This window comes from Rousettus aegyptiacus, unplaced genomic scaffold, assembly GCF_014176215.1.
Source record: "Rousettus aegyptiacus isolate mRouAeg1 unplaced genomic scaffold, mRouAeg1.p scaffold_m13_p_17, whole genome shotgun sequence".
Lineage (NCBI taxonomy): Eukaryota > Metazoa > Chordata > Mammalia > Chiroptera > Pteropodidae > Rousettus > Rousettus aegyptiacus.
Window position 1 is genome coordinate 21,845,954 of NW_023416292.1, and position 21,152 is coordinate 21,867,105.

At 60.3% G+C, this 21,152-nt stretch overlaps 1 protein-coding gene across 1 annotated transcript in view; it reads left to right on the plus strand.

Annotated features, from left to right (window-relative positions):
- The window catches only part of ILDR2 (immunoglobulin like domain containing receptor 2), a 43,887-nt gene extending 22,937 nt beyond the window's left edge, over positions 1–20,950 (plus strand). Inside the window, exons 4-11 of the mRNA XM_036235174.1 lie at positions 3,045–3,191; positions 4,438–4,614; positions 12,152–12,265; positions 15,963–16,179; positions 16,693–17,005; positions 17,057–17,299; positions 20,234–20,705; positions 20,793–20,950. Of these exons, the coding sequence (XP_036091067.1) occupies positions 3,045–3,191; positions 4,438–4,614; positions 12,152–12,265; positions 15,963–16,179; positions 16,693–17,005; positions 17,057–17,299; positions 20,234–20,705; positions 20,793–20,950 (1,841 nt within the window). The remainder of the gene's footprint in view (positions 1–3,044; positions 3,192–4,437; positions 4,615–12,151; positions 12,266–15,962; positions 16,180–16,692; positions 17,006–17,056; positions 17,300–20,233; positions 20,706–20,792) is intronic.
- The last annotated feature ends 202 nt before the right edge of the window (positions 20,951–21,152 follow it).

The window sequence follows — 21,152 nt, forward strand, 5'->3', positions numbered from 1 at the left end:
ATATGGAAAAGCCATACCGCGTGCATATGTACGGAGCATTTCCGAAGCCAGAAGGGGCGCGGAAGAGCGTGAAACGGATCCAGCCTCTTCTTTTCCTTGCCTTTGAAAGTTTTAATCATTGAAATATCTTTAGGCTATAAAGAGAACCGTGTAGTGAGACGATCCCGAGTTAAAACCAAATACGTACTTGTGTTTTCACGTGGACGTAGGACTGTGTGCGGACGCATGAGAATGTAGGTTGAACGTTTGGATACAGAAGGGTTCGACTTTCCAATAAAACGTGGCAGAAAGATGTCCGCACGGACAGACGGTGTGTGTCGGTCTGCGCAGGCAGGTTTCCCGCGTCGGAAGCAGATTTCCTCCTCCTATAAATAGTTGGAGAGAAAGTTCTGTTTTGGCTTCGATCTGGTTTCAGCGCGGAGTTCACTCAGACGGCTGCCAGGACTGGCGAGGGAGGTCGTCCCCTGGGTGGGGCCTCGGTGCCGTGCCTGCCTCTCGGACCTCGGAGGGCTCGGGCCAGCGGCCCCGGGGGGCACGGCGCCCGCCGGAGCCAGGCTTCACGCTGCGTTTGCCCTTGGCAGTAACCTCGTTCCTTCTTCTTTCCTCTCCACCTCTTCCAGGCAGGACAGGGCTGCTTGCTGATCTCTTGCCCAGTTTTGCTGTGGAGATTATGCCAGGTATTCAGTCATTTAACTCTTCGTTTGCTTAATTTGCTGTCACCCCATCTGTCCTCTTCTGCATGAGTCACTAATCGCTTCCTTAATTATTTGCACATTTGTCTGTGTATGTCTGTGGTCTTTTCCAGGATGAACTAAGCCCAAGAGCAGAGGCTTTAAATTGCATTTCTGTTATTAGGCCCTAAAAGAATAGGGGTCATTAAAATTAGGCTGAGATGGGGACCCCGTCCTTCCATGTCAGGCGTGCGGACCATAGGTCCAGGACGCCCGCCCCAAATGCACACCTCTGTCCTTTTATGCAGCTGACATGGCAGGGACCGGCCCTGACAGGCCACCGTCACTTTGGCGCAGCCCTGCAGTTCATAACAGAAGGAGGCTCAGAGAGAGGCAAGCATGACCCAGTGGAGGCGAGAGCAAAGTCCAAGGGCAGAAAGGGCTTGGTCTTGCTTTGGAGGGTTCCTGCCTCAGGTTTGAGAGCTGCCTGATGGTCGAGAGCAACAGAGAGATACGAAATATTCCTGGCCATTGGTTTGGGCTTGATTCGAGTTTCAAGAAACATCCAGAGTCTTCACAGTTGAGCTTTGCTCATCATTCTCCCACGAATTCTCCCGGGCCTTTCCCGTTAACTGGCCAACCCAGACACAGGCATTCTTGTTCCCGTCGATGCCAAGGACACTAGATAGACGTCTCTTTGTGATCCCCCTCATCCGGAGTTGCAACAATTTGCAGGCATTTGTGGATCACACAAAAGAGAAACAAGGGAACACCGCATCCCTCCAAACTAGACGTTATATCCCCCAGTCCCAAGAAAGAGTTGACTGTATCTTTCCTATCTGGTCCCGGATGCCTGAATTTCCCTCCCTCTTGATTGCAAGAATCCTTTCAAGGATAACATTGTTTCTGCTAGGTAGCCCGCCAGTCATTTCTCCTTGACTGCCTGACCCAAGCGTAGCCACCAAGCCACTCCACTGGGCTGGGGCTCACATCTCTCTCAGGCTATATGTTACTATGTTACTTCTAAGGCCCAGGCCGCAGCCCTCAGCTGTTGTCCTCAGCAAGAATGCTCAACAGACCACCTGCCAGGCACAAGGCCTCCTCAGCTCGTCGCTGGAGAGAGGGCGAGCTGGTCCATTTGAGTGTATTTCAGGTGGATGGGGAGGAGGGACATTCCAAAACAGAAGTTGTTTGTTTTCTGAGGAAATTATCTCCTAAACAAAGGTCGAATCATTTTACCATGATCACAAAACCTCTTATGTAACAAAAGGTCATATTCTCACGCTCTAACTGAAGGCCCGTTTAATTGAAGGAATACTTAATAACCAAAACTTAGGAAAAACAAGGTGTCCTTAAGTTCATCGTAAAGGGATTTTGGGGAGACGGTTTTCAATACAAATGAATTGCTTTAATCTTTAGGCTTTTAAAAGAAGTCACTGCTCACCCTACTCTGCCCCAGGCCTCCAGTGGGAAGTGGGGTCCTACAGCCAAGCTCCAAAAGCATGACATAAAGACAAGTCCTTCAAGGTCCAGTCATTTTTATCTAAGCCAAATGGAATTTGTTTCCTTTCCTCATGTTCGACCTCGGGCAGAGCTGTGGAAATAGAAGTTAAGGAACACAGCCCCCCCACACACACACACGCACGCGCGCACACACGTCGGTCTGGCCAGTCATCTAAGCTCTGAGGGGCTTTCGCCCGTGGCTGTGCCGGCATCGAGCACGGTCAGCCGAGTGTGACCAACCCGAGCCACCCTTGGGGGCGCGGGCAGCATCTTCTCTGCCGGAGCCTGTGTCTCCAGCTTTTGACCTCAGCCCCAACGCTGGGTAAAAGGTGCTGTCACAGGGTGGTCCGCAGAGAAGCAGATGAGTCCATCGGGACCTGGACCGCCTAATGCGTTCTAAAATAAGGAGACCCAGAACTTTTTCTCGAGACTTGGGCTTTCAGCAACAAGATTAACCTGACTACCAAAGAGATGCAGTCACGGAACCTACAGCTTTGTAGCTCGGCAGTCGGAGCCCCCTCCCCTCAGCCACCAGGCTGCCTGCTCTTGTCCCAAACCTGTCCTGACACTAGAATGGATCAGGTAAACCCCTTTCCGGGAGGGGGCCTGAACCCCACGCCAGCGCCTCGTGCTGGACAGGGCGTGCCCAAGACGACCCGGGGGACCCCTTCCCCCTTCTCCACACCCCAGCCCTGTGAGGGTCGCGCCTGGCACTCCCCCCGGCGCTCCTCCCCCGTCTGGGGGCTCTGTGCCCTGTGACAGGGCACCCCCAGGTCCCTCCCACTCACGCCGCCTCGCAGGGCGGCCCCGGCGAGCGCGCGCGTCCGACGGCGGCCCCCTCGAGCTCGGCCCCTCTGTGCGCCCTTCCAGAGTGGGTGTTCGTCGGCCTGGTGGCCCTGGGAGTCGTGCTGCTCTTCGTGCTGGTGGGGGTCTGCTGGTGCCAGTGCTGCCCGCACAGCTGCTGCTGCTACGTCCGCTGCCCGTGCTGCCCCGACTCCTGCTGCTGCCCGCAGGCCTGTGAGTAACGTGCGCCCCGAGCGCCTGCCCGCCCCCACCCCTTCATTCCAGACCCCGTCCATCCGCCGGGAGCCCCGGGCCTCGGCGCTGCCCCCTCGTGTCTGCGTCCTCGCCCGCATGCACCCCTCCCCGCCTTCTGTCCACACCCGCCACCGTGCGTTTGGGATTCTTGTCGACAGGACTGACGGAAGGGCAGGCTCGGGTGGCGAGGCTGCGGGGTGGGGCTCCTGCCCTCTCCCCAGGCGCTGAGTCTGGGGGAACCCCCTCGGGACCTGCCGGTCACGGCAGCGAGCAGAGTGAGCAGAGTGTGCGCACCGCAGCCTGTGGTACCGTCCGGCCACACATGGGGCTTGTTCGCTCCTCTGCAAAATGGCCCTCTAGGGGGATTCGCAATGTCGCCTTACTGGCCGGCGCAACCTGGGCTTTAAGCCGGGCACCCCCGCCACAAACCAGGGAAGGAGAGACGCCACACGCATCTTCACTGGCCTCGGGAATAAAGCCGTTCCTGGGGGGAGCCCCGTCATCGGCTCTGCTCTGAGCCCACTGCTCACGCCGCCTGTCCCGCAGGGGCTCAGGGGCCCCCTGCAAGCAGCCCCAGGCGGCCCCAGGGCGGCGGCCGCCCCCAGACAGTGTGCTTAGGCGTGGGCTGCAGCTGTCGCCGGAGACACTGCTGTGACAGCTCCCAGTACCGCCTAATTACCCAGTTGCCAGGTACTAAACACTGTAATTCCTGACGTCCTCGCCTTGCGACAGAGCTGGAGGAGTCCGAGGGCGTGGGGGAGAGGGGTCCAGGGGAGCAGTCCCGGCCTAGGACTGCGCGCGCACGCACGCACATGCACACGCACAGGTGTGCGGGCACACATGCATGCACAAGCGTACACACGGGTACACACACGCACACAGGCATACAGGTGTACATGTACATACACATAAATACACATGGACACAGGTGCATGCATGTACACAGGTGTACGCAGGCACATGCACACACACAGGCATGCACACACACACAGGCACCCACATGTACGTACATGCACATACGCACAAGCACACACAGGCACATATGCAGAAGCACACGCACACAGAGGCGCACGCGTGCACACATGCACACACACGCACACGCACACACGCACACACGCGTGCGGGCTCCCTTCCAGGCGCGCCGTCAGGCGCAGCCTTCGGCCGGCGGCGTGCGGGCGCGGAGGGCGGGACCGTGTAATCTCTCGCTCTTCGTCTCCCTCCACAGTGTATGAAGCAGGGAAAGCAGCGAAGGCGGGGTACCCTCCCTCTGCCTCCGGTGTCCCCGGCCCCTACTCCATCCCCTCTGTCCCCCTGGGAGGAGCCCCCTCATCCAGCATGCTGATGGACAAGCCGCATCCACCTCCCCTGGCACCAAGTGACTCCACTGGAGGAAGCCACAGTGGTAAATGTGGTCCCGCCCCGCCCCGCCCGCCCGCGCTCGTCCCCGGCGCCTGCGCTGGCTCCTTGCCGGTGACGGCCATCAGCTCAGTGACGCTTCTTTGGAAAATTGCTCCGGAAGGGGGGACCCCCGTGGCCGTGCGGGGCGCCCCTGCAAGGCACGCCAGGCTTTCCCGGGGTGCAGAACGAGCTGCTCCCACACTCTTCCCAGGCTCCTCGACAGCTAAAATGATTCGAAAGAGAGGCGAGGTGCCCCTCGAACGTCGATCATGCAGCGAGCAAACAGCTTTCTCACCCCCGCCTGGTGCTAGGGCTGCGGCCGGCACTCCGGGAGCCCCGAGAAGCGTGGGCCGCGGCTCGCGTCACGGGTGGGGTGGGCTGGCCAGGGACAGGAGCCGGACGGCACGAGGACAGTCAGATGCTGCGGAGTGTGGCACGGGGGCTTGAAGCTGCGGGGGCGCTCGCCGAACCTTCAGGGAAGAGGCGAGATTTGAGCTGGGCCTTGACGAATGAGAGGGTCAGGAAGGCAGAGTGGGGGGCGCCAAGCACCCCCAGGAAGGCAGCAGGGTGCGAGCCGGAGCCGAGAGCACATGGTACGTGTGTCTGACGGTGTCAGCTTGTCTGACTCCCTAATGTGGTGGAGCCTCGAACTGCCCCCCACCAGAAGGTCTGGGGCGTGGTGCCACAGCCGGTGAAAGCCACCGCGGCCAGGGTCCCGAGTGGAGAGGCGGCAAGCTGGGGAGAGGGGAGTCAGACACCTGAGCTGAGGCAGGACCGCAGTTGTCCAGGCGGGCGGGTGAGTGTCCGCGTGGAGACCCTGGCGTCGAAGTGAGCAGGTAGCCAGGGAGAGGCTCTGACAGAGGGAGCGATGAGACCGTCGGGGACGGGGGGCCTCGGGGTGTCCCCAGGTCGTCCCTTGGTGCGTGGCACAGACAGGAGCGAAGCCCCTGGAAAGGAGAGCTTATCTGGATGAGATCAGCCCCATTTAGGGTGTGATGAGTTTATAACCGGGGAGGAGGGTGTTAAAATCTAGCTTTCCCGGAGGCATTGGCAAGTGTCACATAGTGAGGTTAGAAGTGTATGAGTGTGGTGTCAGGAGGTGACGTCGGACCCCTGCATGGGGACGAGCCGGCAGTGCTGGCGAGACAGACCTCTCTCCCCTGGAGGTTCTGGCCCGCCTGTGGCGGGGACGGGGACCTGGGCCACCTGCCCGTGGCTGCTCATCCGCGGGCGCGGACCTGCTCGGTGGGTGGCCGGGCTTTGCATCCTTTCTCCCTCTGGAACTCTTAGTAGAGTTCTGCCGTCTGAGACCAGGGATGAGTCACAGGCCGAGAAGCACGGATTCATGATCGAGGAGACACAGGGGCTTAGGGCGATGAAGAGGACACAGTCCATCTCCCCGAGGGATGGAGCAGGCAGGAGGGACGGCCCGGGACCTGCCTCGCGCCGGGCGCAGCTCCCCGTTGCCCAGTCTTCCCTCCCCGTCCCACCCCCCCCCCCCCCGTCGAGCCCTCGCCCTCCGCCTCACACTCAGCGAGTCTCATGACGAAATGACTCACATTCCTCGAGTGGCAGACGCGTCCTCTCCTGTCAACCACTGTCCGGCCCCTGCCTGCTCCAGTTCAGCCTCAGGGACCGACTGTGGCCGGAAGCGGCTTGACAAACAGGAAAATGCGTTTCCTCACAGAGCGAGAAGTCCCCAGGTCGGGCGGCTCCGGGGCCGGCTGACGGGACAGTGGAGGCGGCATCGCGAGGGTCTGCGACCTCTCCATCTTACTCTGTCCCCCCGAGCGAAGCCTGCGTGCGGGGCTGGCTCTCCTCAGGATCCCACGCCGACCGTCATCATTCCAGGTGTTCCCGCTTTTCCCCGGAGCGAGGGAGCTTGTCCCCAAGCCCCGCCTCCGTCCAGCAGACTCCTCCTGACAGGCTGATTGGCAGGAATGGTGTCCCCTGCCCGCCCCTAAGCCACACTGGCTTGGACGAATCAAGACCCATCTCGTAGGCCCAAACGCCCAGTCACCTTGGAAATGAGCGAAATCGGGGTTCTGTCAGAAGGAAAAGGGGAAGGAGTACAACCGAAGCCGGTATGGCCGGCCCGGCCCGCGTCGGGAGACGGCTCCTCGGGACCCCTCCGGGCGCCTTTCGGTACCCGTCATCCTAAGGGCCAGGACCGGCGACGACGTCTGGCCGTGTGGGAGTGTTACGAAATGCCGCCTTGCCGTGACGTTCGGCGAGGCTATCTCATCGCGACGTGCCACTCCACTCTGGGGCAGTCCCCCAGTGACAGGAAGTTCTCGGACGGCGTTTGTACACAACGCCCTGAACACCCCGGGCAGCCGGAAAGGCACCTTCGATGAGCTGTGCACGCAGAATCCAGCCAGCTGGTTACAAACGGGAGAGAGACTGGGGCACCCCGATGCCTTCCCCGCCTCTTCACGGCAGCCGGTTGAGACCTCGAGACGGCCCCCTGCGCCCCGGCAGCTCTGCTGAGGCCCGCCCTTCCCCGAGCACCCGCGTGTCCGGCCGTGCCCTTGCTGCCTCTCCCCCTCGGCTTTCAAACCCTGCTCAGGCCTGTCCCGTGGGGTGCGGCGACGGCGTGCAGAACCCCCGTCATCCTGGTGACATTCCGTCTCCCCGTTCGCCCCTTCCCAGCCAGACTCCCGGAAAGCGCCGTGAACGTTTCCCGTCTCCGCTCCGTCTGCTGCCGTCCCCGGCGCAGAAGCCGCTCTCACCGAGACGAGACGGCCGTACTGAAGGCCTCCTCGCGGTCCGCGCCGCCCCCGCCACGCTCGCCTTGCTTTGCCGGCCTCCGCCCTGCTCGCCGTCGTCTTCCTGCCCCTTTTGCGGCCCGCTGGCTGCTCCTGCCGCGTACCTGCTCCCAGGCCGCGGCCACACCCCTGTGCCGGCGCCTCTGACCCGCCCTCCGCTCCCCACACCCGCGTGGCCAGCTGCCTCCGGACATCTCCACGGGGACGTCCTGCCGGCGCCGCGAACCCCACCTCTGGGAAGGTGACCCAATCTGCTGTTGACGTCAAACCCACGCGCACACTTCCTGTCCGGCGGCTGGCACCACCGTGCGCCCGCCGGCCAGACCAGAAGCCGGGGCTGCGTCCTCCGCTCTCTCGCCCTCACTGGCCTCGTCCGATTGCTCCCCGAGCCCTGCGGGCTGTAGCCCAAGAGAACCTTGCATGAGGCCCCGCTCCTCCGTCTCTACCCCGGTCCTCGCTGCCGCGGCCCCCCGCCTGGACCTGCTCTTCGCGCAGCCGCGGCTCCCTTGCTCCCATCGTTTCACTGTCACGTCTACCTGGCCTCCGCTCATTCTCCTTGCAAAGGAATTGAGTGGGCAAGCAGTGTTTTGAAAAATCCTTTTCAAAACTAATAAGGATGTGTGTCTATATATATGCCTACTGTATGCACACAGAGAATATGCAGATTTCGAGCGTCACTGCTCCCACAGCTGAGCTGCTGTCACCCTGGGGGCGGACTCTGGCAGATGTCCCACATCCATAAACAGCCTGACTTAGCTCATTAAGCGAGGACATGGAGAACGAGGCTATGTTCATGGGTATCTACCGTAGACACATCTTTTGCAAGTTTTATAGGTTGCATTTGGCTATAAAGGGGAAATTAACTGAAAAAATAGTCAAGCCTCAATGAGTCAGAAGTATGAGCTCAAATCTTTTAACAAGAAGAGTTTTTTTAGATCATCGTCTGCCATCAAAATGAATATCCGAGTATTCCCTCTCCAGTAAAACCGAAGCGTGCCCGGCTCATACATTAGAAGAGAAGGTGTGGAAAGCCACGCCCACCAAAGGACCTGCACTAGACTGGACTTGAAAAGAGAAATAAGCCACCCATCTGCCCTAAATCAAAATGTCATGGAGGGGGGAAAAGTCATTTTCTAAAAATTGCTGGGCTTTGGCCGATGGTCTAGGGCATTTCTTATTAAAATATCACCGCACATCAGAGCTTTCTGATCTTCAGACTAAGCACAGATAAAAATCAACCAGACGCCATTCTATTTAATTTCAAATCAAGAGAAATTTAATGAATGCTGCTTAATTTTCCCTCTAGGCCTCTATGGTCTAGCAGAGTGGTTGGCTAGGGGGTAGTGAACAGAGATGAAATGGGTAAAGACAGCAAGGCGGGATTTGCTAAGGCCGTTCTCTGGTGCAGGCTCGAGAACGGATGGTCTCGTCTGCTTGGAGGGACTGACAAGGGTTTTCTGGTGTTTCATACGCCCCTGAGCACGTAGGGGCCCCGGCCGGAGCCTGCCAGGCCGGGAGGATTAGCAGGGTGCCACACGGTCACACTTAGAGCGTGTGATTAAGAAAGCCCCAACGGCTTTTCAAGGGAGACTGGCCTGGCTTTTTAGCTCCTAGAACCAAATGGACGATGCCGCTAAAGTCTAGAGATCAGTACTCCCCCTCTGTCCTCTCTGCCACATGACAGGGACTTAGATTCATGACAGGGACTCAAGTCACGGGCTGGTGTGAACGAGAAGGGCAAAGCCGACCGCATCCGGCACAGCGGAGTCTCTTTACGATGCCCGCGTCGAAAGGCAACAGTACCATCTCCCACCGAGGCTTTCCGTAGTTACCGTAGACGATCCGTAGTTACTGTAACTTCTCAGGACACGATCGCCTACGCGTACGTGATGAAATCTGTCTCATAATGAGGAGCAGAATTGGTTATGATGACGTAGAACGCAATCTCGGCTTCAGTCGCAATTAACCGAGAGGTTCCCAGCTGCTGCTGGTGGGGGCGGCCATCTCCTGCCACCAAGGGGCAGCCGGCACCCTGATGCTGCTCTGTCCGGCAGCGCCCACCCCCTCGTCTCGGTATTTCCTCATGACCGTCCCCCGCAACGGCGCGTCGCATGTGCAGAAAGCCCAGATAAAGTCTCGGCTGCAGGTGGAGCGGGCCCCGTCCCTAAAGCCTAAGAATGCGCTCATGTTCTTTGCTTAAAAAGTGCTCATCAATGGTAATAGGAAAACGTGCGTAGAGTTTGACGGTTCCCTCACGGGAGCACTCAAGCCGGTCAGGATTCTCCAGCAAGCCACCCACATGGCCTCTTCCGCCTTGCTCTGTAATCCCTTATAATCTAATATCTATTCCTGATTTCCTTTTCATTCATTCATTCATTCACTCATTTACTCCCTCATACAAACGCATGTTTTGAGCGTCTGCAATGTGCCGGGCTCTGTGCTAGGTGCTGGGGCACAGAGATAAACAGAGAGAACTGGTCTTCGTCCTCAGGAAGTGCATAGTCTAGAGAGGGAGACTCTACTGAACGTCTCTTTCCAAAGAAATCCTTAGCCCCCCTCCCCCCGGGCCAGCAGCGACTCGGCTCAACACTTACTAGACACCTGCTATGAGGAAAGCACGGTCTTGGGTTTTTCGCCAGAATGATAAGGATTCCCGTCCCTCAAGAGTCTTTGAGATAACTGTAAACAGCCTGGAAGATGCTGAGGGCCGCAGCAGAAGTTCAAACTCAGTGATGCGTAAGTTAGGAGCGAGACAGAAAGAGATGACACTCCTCTAGCTGCGAGGATCCGAGGAGGCCTTTTAGATGACGGGACGTTCACGCTGCCCCGGTAACTACAGAGGACTCGGAGGTCGCCCCTGGTTTGCTCTCTGCCGTCTGCGCATCTTTAAGAGATTGTTTAAAGGGCGGGAGGTACCAGCGGCATTGCACAGACGGGAGACAGAGTCCTGGGGAGGCTGCCGTCCAATTGTGGTCCCGCGACAACCTGGGGGCGCCCCTGTGGGAGGCCCAGTCCCCCACTTCCCGGCCCTGCACTTCACCCGTCGGGCGGGCAGACCTGCCGCAGAGCAGACCCGGCAGCTCCGCGGGGTAGCTGCGTTTTATCTGAACCGTCTGTACCACTCTGAACGCCGCCGCAGAGGCGGGACAGTGCGCAGCGGGATACGCTTGTTTCTGCTCCCAGCTGGTTCCGCAGGGGGTTAGGGACCTAACCCCTGGGAGGAGCCGTCACCGAAAAGCGTGCTGTGAGACTCACGGACTTTTTTTAGGTGCCCCGCAATGTGAGCTGACTGCGGACTGCCTGGGGCGCTCCCATCCAGAAAACCGGGGCGCCTGCACGTGGCCGGCGGGCGCACCCCCAGCCTCCGGGGCCAGGGCTGATTAGGGTCCTACAGAATACTGGATTTTAATCTTGCACGTCTGTAGTTTGCGTGGGGGCTGTGTCCGCAGCCAGGGTGACACAGGGTGACACAGGGTGACGCAGGAGAGGCAGGTGCAGCCGCGTGGCTTCTCTGTGGTCTCGGCCCCACTGCGGGGACAGAGCGCGCTGCGCCTGGGCCGCTTGCTTCCGTCCGGCCCCATCCCAGTCCTGACGGGCCTGAAGCAAGGACCGTGCCTGGGACGGCAGCATCGCGGCCACCTGCGGGCTGTCCGTCCAGTCCCCCTCGTCTGTCTGGCGTCCTGCCCGTGCCCCTAGACGGCAGGACGCCCGGCATGCTTAGGTTTGGGTCAGGCTGCGTGGTCCCTTGGGGTGTCCCTGAGCAAGTTCCGACACCCTCCGAGCCAAAGTCTGCTCAACTGGAAAATGCGGCCCATCGCACCACCGCTGGTGGCCGTGAGGACAAAGGGCCGCGTGGCGCACCTCGCACAGCACCCCGCACATTTTCAGCTCCCCATAAATGTCGCCTGCCACCATGACCGTGCTGCCCCCGCCCACTCACTCCCTTCTCTCCTCGTTCCTCTTTGTCTTGTCCGTGACGATCGCACCGACCCTTGGAGCGGCCTCTGGCCCACACCGATGCTGAAGGGACGTGGGGCGTCAACACCCGCTGTCCCTGACGATACGGGGGAGGGGAACGTGGCAGACGGTCCCGTCCCGCGTGCTTCCCTTTCCTTTCTTATCACGCCCTGAAAATAACACCTGCTCGTGACCGCACGGCAGCGGGTTGAATTACTCGTGTCTAAAACACGGCACTTCCTTTCCTTTTCCTAAAAGGAAAATGCTGAAACGCTAAAGAAAACGAGGCCGTAGCGCGGAGTCCACGTGTTTCGCGTCTGATTCCGCGCTGGTGCACAGCCAGCCTGCGATCTGCCGCTGGCCCTCAGGCGGGTCTGCGCGCCACCTCCCAGGCGACCAGAGGCCTCCAGGCCGCCCTCGTCAAGGTCCCTGACATTTAGGTGTGCGTTTTAGAGTCCCATGTGCTCCCACCAAGGGCAGGTGTGATCCTCAGGCTGCAGGTGGCTTTTTTTTTCGGTGTGAATACACTGCCTTGAGCTTCGAGAGGATGAGCTTGAAGCGGGGCCGGGGACGGTGGGGGGATGGGAAGCAGACGCTAAAAATGGCTGAAAACGCACTGAAACAGGACCCTGCGGCTGACCCGCTAGTCCTCCTCCTGACAGAGGCGTGGCTCCACGCGTGTGAACGTGGAGGACTGTTTCCGGGCGACCTCAACAAGAGCTGTTTAAGGGGGGACCAGTTTTCTCCCTGGTAAAATGGATGGAGGCCTCCTTCTGCTCACGCTCCTAGCTCATCACTTTGTCTTTCTTTTGACAGTTCGCAAAGGTTACCGGATCCAGGCTGACAAAGAGAGAGACTCCATGAAGGTCCTGTACTACGTCGAGAAGGAGCTGGCTCAGTTCGACCCGGCCAGGAGAATGAGAGGCAGATGTGAGCATCTGTTGGCTTTTTATGTGATCTGTGCATCGCGCGGGAGTTCATAGCTCCGGTTCATAGCTTGAGGGTGACCAAACTCGGGCAGCCCTTGGCGTTCGGGGTCAGAACCAGCAGGGGTCCTGGTGGCACCGCCTGAAGAAAGTAGTTTCCAGCGTGCAGAAGGGCGGGAGAGGGGCTTGAGGCGTGAGGAGCAGAGCAGTCACGGACCGCCCTCGTCGATGGTGGGGCTCTCCACGGGCCGTCGGCGTTGCTGGGGCCGTGCGATCCCGGGTTTGGGAATGTTTTATTAGAACAGTCTTTCCTCGCTACCCCCTTGAAAACATACTTAACACGTGGAAGTTTAGGTATCAGTCTTTTCAGACACGGAAGTCCCTAGCATTGAACGACGGTGCAGCTGGTGCCGCTGCACAGAGACCTCCGTGCAAGCGAAAGAACAAGTCTGCCAGTGGAATCTCATTAAAAAAAAAAAAAAAGGGAGGTCTCCATCCCTCTGAGAAGCCCAGCAGCAGAGAAACTGCCAGCGGAGAGGCTGCCCTGCTCGTCAAGAGAACTTTTTAATTACTGGGTCTGCAGGTGGCTGGGCTGCTCGGCCCTCGGAGACTTTGCAGCTGGCTCTTTGGGGCGAATTCTAAATGGCCATCCCCTGGGAGAGGCAGCACAGGGCAGGTCCCACGTGGACGGGCTCGCTAGCAGAGGGTGCCGCGGGCGTGGTCGCGAGGTCACCACGCTTCTCCCTTGGACCCCTCCTTGCCCATGACGGAATCGTTGGGGAAGCCGTCCGGGACTCAGGCGAAGGCCAGCGCGGCCCCCCCGGTCTGCAGTTCTAAATCCATCCTGTCTGGGCTGCATCCACCACATCGTCCTCCCACCGCGGCGACTATAAAAAGACGGGCTCCAGATGGGAGTGTGAGGAATGCAGATGTCAGCGCACTCGACGGGCTTCTTGTCACAGTGTTGCCGTGGATCTCTGGAAGGGGACAGGGACGGAGACCGTAGGTGCCCGAGGAGAAGGGGCCTCTGGGGGGAATCTGTGAAGCTCTCGGCTCAGAGAAAAAGGTAAAAACTGAGGTTAAACACAGAGGATGGTCCTGGGTTAGGTGACGCCGCCTGTCCACCTGGCTCAGGGTGGCCTCTGGGGGCTGGCTGGTCACGAGGCACTGGAACCTGAGCATCCCAGGGGGCGTGGAGACGGCGCGTGTCGACCTCTGCAGTGACCGGCTGAGCGTGCAGAGGCCAGAGGGTCGAAGCGACAGGCCCCGCCCAGGACGCCGCTCCTGCTGCGTGTGCGGCGCTCTTCGCAGGAGAGTTCTGAGCGAGCCAGCAAGCCGTGGGTGGCTCCGTGGCCGCAGGGCGGTTTCTGCTCCGAGACCACGGCCTCCAGCGCTCAGGACCTCGGGTGCTGGAGCTGGAGACACTGAGGTCGTTGAGTCCCCACCCCTCGTTTCGCAGAGGACTGGGGGGCGGGGGGGGGGCAGACAGGGAAGTCACCAGAGCCCGGACTCGGTGCCGACGCCAGAACCGGAACCCAGATCTCCTGGCGCCTGCTGGCGGACGTCACGGCAACGGCACGGAGCTGAAGCGGGAACGTAGTTCACGTGACCTGGAGACAGTCTCCTGCTGAAGAGCACAGCAAGCCCTGGGGTGGACCAGGGATGCGGGACAGTCTTGAAGACCTTGTCATAGGCGAGTGGGTCTCACGGCTTCAGGTCGCAGCACGGGAGTGGCAGAGCCTGTAAGGACTGAGCCAGGCCCGTGAGCCGGCGGGCCCATGTGGCCCTCCCTCGCCCTGCCCCTCGAGACTGGGCTTGGAGTCCGGACTCCCCGTGGGGGGACGCAAATGTCACTAGCGCACAGCCATGCCAAGTGTGCGTCATGTGACTGCTCCCACGCTGCGCTCACGGGCGAACGGGCATGACAGCATGGCCTGCAAGCCTGAAGCGCTTCCTGCGTGGCCCTTGCAGGCCGAGCTTGCCTGCCCTGCCCTGTCCTGCCCCGTCCTGCCCCGTCCTGGAATTACGGTGTTAAGCGTCTTCGAAGCAGGGGAGGTTGATGCTCACGTTACATGCGGCAGAAATTTCGGAGCAGCAGACAGCGCAGACGACCCAGCGTGTGAATGGGGGAGCAGAAACGGCCCTCGCTCTCTGGGGAAATGACACATCTGCATTGTCCTCTGAAGTTTCAGGAAAGTCCTGAGCCAAAGACGTGATTTTCGGTGGTCACACTGGGCTAGTGACAGCAGCCACACGTGGCACACTTTAAAGTTCTCTTCTGTGTGGTCCCCAAGAGATTGGAATTCACTGGGATCACGAAAACAAGAAGGTTCTGGATTATATTAATCAAGAGGAGCTGAGCTAACGTAGGTGCTAACTAGTCCGTTCTCCTTAGGAGGAAGAAAGGTTTTAAAATTAAGTTATAACTCAAAACCGAGTGATCGCAGGGCCAAAGCGAGCGGCATTTCTGGTCAGCACTGTGTCCTGGTAAGAAGGGACAGGAGGCTGTGCTCACGCCGTGGGGGGCAGGCGCGAGGGGGACCTCCCACCCGGTAAGAATGCTGTGCCCCTCTGAGGGCTGCTGGGGGGTGGGAGAAGTGGAGGGGACCCCAGGCCCACATGCGCGCCCCCCCCCCCACATCCCAGTTTGGCTCACCTCTCACTCCACGGCCAGACCTTACACATTGTAAATGTTGATTCTGATAATATTTTAAAATTTGAACCAAAGAATTTTAGAAAACAAATGGCTTGAGTTACATTATAAATAGGTTTGCTAGATTTATTTTTTAAAGTAAAATGAAATTTAATCCATTCCGTTTCAAAGTTCTATAAATATTTAGGTTTTTTCCTCCTCTTTCCAGATAGTAATTCTGGTCCCTGTTCATAGTGTTTTTGTTAAAAGCTAGCAAGCCCACCTCAGGGAATGAGCTGGGTGCGACCAGGCCCCCCCCCTTTACATTATGGCCCCCCTTTACCGCAGTGGAGGCCCACAGGCCACAAGTGCAGCCAGTCCCATTTTCTCCCCACCCCTCCAAACAGCTTCCTGGTTACCATGGCCACATACACCCGGATGCTCTTTGGGGAGAGGAAGAGGTCTACCTGGGCCCTGAGAGTGGACTTGGTGCCATTTGGGAAGGATGGTCCAGGTTCCTGGATGAGCTTCCAGAAGCGGGGTGAGGGACAGGCGCCGGGTGTGCACACAGCCCCGACCCGGGGGCACCGGGCTCTGGGAACGGGCCGGCACGCCTCTGCAGCGTGGGGTGGCACCGACGGCCCCCTCCGGGACCTGCGGGCGGTGGGGAGAGCCCGTACCTGCGCTTCTCTCCCCCTTCCCCCTTTTGGGTTAACGTGCCTGGAACCACCACGGCTCATCTCAGAATTACACAAGAGCGACATTTGGACAGGGACGCTGATGTACGAGGACACAGCCACAGAAAGGCCGAGGTCCGGGACGCCTGCCACCTTCCGTGGGCGAGTGCACTTCCGGCCAGGGCCAGTCCCCGCTGAGCAAAGCGCGCGCGCACACACACGCATGACCAGCTCAGGCGCCCCCCCCCCCCACACACACACACACACACACGGGACCGCGGCCCTCGGGCGGGGCTTCCTAGAAGCGCCAGGCCTGGGCTCTCGCCATCGCCGGAGTCCCCACGCCGTCGAACACGGAGAAAGCGCTGTCGTGCCTGGTTTCGTCCCCGCAGATAACACCACCATCTCGGAACTGAGCTCGCTGCATGAGGAGGGCGGCAGCTTCCGCCAGGCTCACCACCAGATGCGAAGCCGTCAGTTCCCCGTGTCCGGGGACCTGGAGGGCCACGCCGACTACTGGCCGGGCGCCATGGGAGGCAGCAGCGGGCCGAGCCGGGGGCCCTCGGCCCTGGAGTACAGCAGAGAGGACCGGGAGAGCCTCAGGCTCAGGTGAGGGTGGCCGGGCTGGCGCAGCTCTGGGCGGGGCGCTGGGCGGGGCCGGGCGTGGGAGGCAGGGCGGACCCGAGGCTGTGCTCTCAGGCCGCGTCTCTCTGCCATTCTCCTGCCACGCCCTGGCCCTCTTCCTACGGCTACTGGACGTCCCTTCCCACGTTACCGTGGCACCATGTGCAGCGGTCATCAACAAGGCCCCGGGTCGGGGACTCCGGACCCCTGAACGGGCCTCGTAGCTTCCCCTGCCTTTTGCACGTACTTCATCCCGTAGCCTCTAAAATATCCCACCCATCATCTGTCACTTCTGATCAGTTGTGTGTGAAAGGCAGGATGCCCAAGGCGACGGCCCGCCGCCCAAGGTGAGTGGCACTCCACCCAGGAGGGCACCGTAGCCTTCCCTTCCCTGTGGGCCACGCTGCCGGGGCAAGCGCCAAGCGCAGAGCCCGCTCCGGCCAGGTCTCCGGCCCTCGCAGCCCCGCCGCCGCCTGACCCGTGTCCCCTGTCCCGCAGCCAGCAGCGCTCCAAGTCCGAGATGCTGGCGCGGAAGAGCTTCGCCACGGGCGTGCCGGCCGTGTCCATGGACGAGCTGGCGGCCTTCGCGGACTCGTACGGCCCGCGGGCCCGGCGGGCGGACGGCAGCCTGGACACCCGGGCCGGGGGCCGCTTCGAGCGCGCGGAGCCGCGGGCGCGCGGGGGCCTCTTCGCCGACGGGCCCCCCGAGGGCTACCCGCCCGAGGGCTACTCGCCCGAGCGCTACTTCGGGGCGCGGAGCCGCAGCCGCGAGTCCCCGGCCGACGCCGAGCGCGCCTGGGCCGCCGAGGACGCGCCGCTCCCGTGCTTCTCTTCTTGAGCCCCCACCCCCGCGCCCCGCTAGCTCCCCCCCGGCGTCGTCCTCCTTTATACCCCGGCGCGGCGCGGCACCTCCTACTACGCCTGGTCACCGCCGGCCACCTACCGGGCGCGCGCGCCGCGGGCCGACGACGCGGACGAGCCCGAGGACGCGCTGCCGCCCTACAGCGAGCTCGAGCTGAGCCGCGGCCCGTCCTACCGCGGCCGTGACCTGTCCGCCCACGGCACCTCGGAGAAGAGGAGAAAGAAGGAGCCCGCCAAGAAGCCGGTGAGGCGGCGGCACGTGCAGGGGGCCGGCGGCGCACTTCGGGGACCGCGGGTGTCGGGCTGGCTTCCCTCCTCCCTCTATCCGCGGACAAGCGGGGTCAGTACGCAGGGGCCCCGACAGCCAGACAAGGCAGACGAGGCAGACGTCGCAGGTGTGCAGGTGGAGAGCGTTGCGCCACGGACGAGCTTTAAGAAACGTGTAGCATCCGGGGTCCTAGGCCATCTCCACCGCAGACCTTGGGGGGCGGGGCGCAGAGGCCTGCGTGCAGGTGCAGAACGTTCCGCGCGTGCCCCTATATGCGCATAGCCCCAGGGGGACACACGCATCACGGTCCCCAAAGAATCCACACCCCGTTACAAGGACAGCTCCCTACTTCCCTCCTCTGACATTTTACTGCGTGGCGGCTGCCGACCGTGCCCTGCACACATAAAGGAAGTCTCTCGGTCGCGCACAGTTAGTTGTCTCTTGCGTAAGTGGCCTTATGCAGGCTTTACGGCTTTCTCTCTAAATGCCAAGGGCAGCCCACTCCACCCCTCCGCCTTCCCACGTGAGCCCCGGGCCTCGGACACACCGGGGGACAGTCGCAGATGTGCACCGTGGGTTGCAGGGCGCCTCCGTGCCCCGGGGGCCACTCCCGGCCCAGCGCTCTGTCCCCTCGTCACCCTGCCTGGCCCCCCCGGTTTTTGTTTTCATGATTCCAAGCTGCACGTTTTCTTCAGTGAGCAGTATGGGGGGGGGGGGACATGACTGGAAGAAGGCTCTGACACGATCACCCATCTCTCCACAACAATTAAGTGTTTTTATTGTTCTTTAAGTAGAACAATGCGATGACCAGAGTCCTGTAGTAGGGACGGGACTTTCACGTGGCGTCGGGCTCGTGGCACCCCATTCACGGGCTGCTGTGGGGCTGTAACACCACAGTTATCCCGGAAGGGGCAAGAAGTTACTCTGTGGCCACGGAACTAAGTTCCCCAGATGTACGCTGGCTTCGGCGCCAACTGAGGCTTAGGGACAGTAGTCACAGGCCTGAGGAAACGTCCTGACAGGTGTGGGCTCTGCTCACAGACCCCCCTGTCGTGTTGGGTTGGGCTTCTTTAACTAGCGTGTGGTTTAATGTTGGGTTCTCCCTGCTCGTCCCCAGAGTGACTTCCCGACCAGGATGTCCCTTGTGGTCTGATGTTCGTTTCAAGATGTCTCTCTGGATGACTAGAAATCAGAAGCGGACGACGGGGACAAGACACAAATCCAAGAGCCAGCAGGCCCGGGACCTTCTCCGGCCACCACCTTGGAAGGTTTGCTGATCTTTGCTTTGGCAAGGGACAGGGGACAGCGTGACGGAGGCTGATTCCAAACCTCGGTGGCCATCTAACTTGTTTGAGGAACATCACGACCATGACCGCGTGTGCGGACATTTGCACGCTGCAGTTTCTCACCTGCAGAACTCACACTGCTCCTCCGCCTCCTTAGCCAAACCAGGATTCTTTTTCCGATCCTGAAAGCGAGTGAGCCTGAACTGCAAATCTCCAGGCGATGCTCCGCCTACAGCATCATCTCCATACCTCCCGTGCGGGGCTTCGAGACAGAATTTGTCACTGCTCTCAGAAGACAGCCTTCTCCTGAGGACAGAAGATAGTTTCCGGCCAAATATGCCTTTATCCCCATCACCTCCCAGCCACTCGTCAATGAAATCACTAAAATCAGAAGGCCTCTGGTGAGCCCAGTGACAGTGGCCTGCTGGACTGTCACAGAACTTACTTCGATTTTCTGTTCTGAAGGACAGTTCTCGAGAGGCTGGACCGCAGTGAGGGAGAGGGTGCCTATTTGGGAAGCTCGCTAAGCGGTTTTTCGTTTTCCATTCTGAGGACGTAAACTGCTTTTTGTCTTCCGCTGTGTGCGGCGACATCTGAGTCAGACACTAAGGGCTGCCCCGTCCTCCCCTGTCCTGGACGTCCCACAGGCCGGTGCCACACTCGGAGCCCCGCCTCCCCCTGCACTCTGAGTAGCGTGTCATCTGGTGCCTTCTGATAAACACTTGAAGTGCACGCGCGCGCACACACACACGCACACACACGCGCGCACACAGCAGCAGCAGCAGCAGCAGCAGCAGCAGCAGCCGAACAGGAGAGAGAGGACTGAAAAGAACGTGTGTTCTCACTACATCTGGAACGTGGACCGTTCTCCCCACAAGCTCCGCCCCCCGCATCTTCCCTGGTTTTGTGCCTCATTTACTACGGACGGCGTCGCTTCTGCCGCCGAGCCCCGCCGCTCCAGGGCGCCGCGGGTCTACGCACGGGTCTGGGCCTCGCTGGATGCTGCCGGGAGAGAGGGACGCTGCCTTCTCAGGAAGGAGCGCGTCCTGTTCCCACCGCTGCCCGGCTGACAGGCTTTGCCTAACTCCCGAAGCTAGATCTCTCTGGATTTTGTAATTTATATAGATTGAAGAAGAGGGCCACACACTTTTCCCTTCTCATCAAGAAGCCCAGTCTGTTTCTCCGTCTGGGATTGGCCACGTAATTTGATTTGGCCAATGACCCAGTAACAAATGTGGCAAGCGCAGACTCTTGGAAAGTTCTTGTGCATGGGGTTTGTCCGCTCTTGCTTCTCTTGGGAACCCTGCAGTCACCTTCAGGGTGAACAAGCCTGGGCCGTCCTGCTGCGTGATGAGGGAGAAGGGACCGGCTACCTTGGTCACCCTCTCGGGCAGCCTTGAACTCCCAGCTGACTGCAAACACACGAGGGATCCTGGCCCAGGCCGGCAGAGGACGGCCTGGCTGAGCCCAGCCTGCGACTCAGACTCCTGCTCGAGGCCTGAGAAGTTGGTGCACTGTTCTCGTCAAGGAAAAATGGACTTGTTCTCCTCGTCCAACTGTTCGGCCCTGAACCCCTCACGCCATCCAATTTCAGGTGTCTCTGAGTCTCCACTTTCTTTGATAGACTGTCGTCAAAGCCTGTCACCTCGCATCGTCTCACTGGAGAACGATGACGTCTGGCCTCGCCACCCCCGACGCCACGCGCTGGTCCACTGTCCGTCTGGGGTCCACGGACAGCCTCTCACAGTTTCTCTTCAGCATCTCCTCGGTCTTCCCCAGGGCCACCCGGCGGGAGCTGGGCCCATTCTCAGAGTGCCATTCCCTGGCGCCCATGCACATCACGGCATTCCAGGAGCAGTCCTGCGAGCGTGCCGTCGCGAAGAAGGGGCCGGGGGACGGCCGGTTGGGCGAGTTGGTAGCACTGCTTGGAGAACTACCAAAGGGCTTTACGGTGGCTCTGGCCTACCCAGGAGGAGCCAGGACGACAGCCTGGCCCAGTGCTGGCACTTCCAAGGGCTGGAACACACAAGCCATAACCCTGGGGCTGAGTTTCAGGCGGCTGGTGACCCGCGCCTCTGAAAGCCAAGGTCTAGTCGGTCGGTCTGTTCGGGCCCCAGTTCAGATGGAAAAGGTGATTACAACATGGCTTCTTAGTCACCAGCTTTGGCTTTGAACTTGCCCAGGCGATGCTGGCGATACTGGGTTGTTGCGGTCGCCAGGATCTCCACACCGAGCCCTGCCCGAGTCAGGCTTCTCACCACCAAAGAGCCCCGAGCGCCAGCGGCAGAGACGGAGCAAGCTGTCATCAGCAGGGGGCGCGCGCGGTGTGGGTGAAGGTTGAGGGGCGTCATGGGAAAGTACTGTGAAAGCTGGAGCCCTGCAGTTCCAGAGACGACGAGAGTACGGACAAGGAACGACGCAGTGACCGGGGGCAGGGGGCGGACTGGGTCCTCTGCTCAGGTCGCTCAGGCTTCCTGGCCTTGTCGAGAGAGAAAGCGTCGCTCCAGGGTCTGCGGACAGGAGGTGGGGCTGTCGAGGCAGGA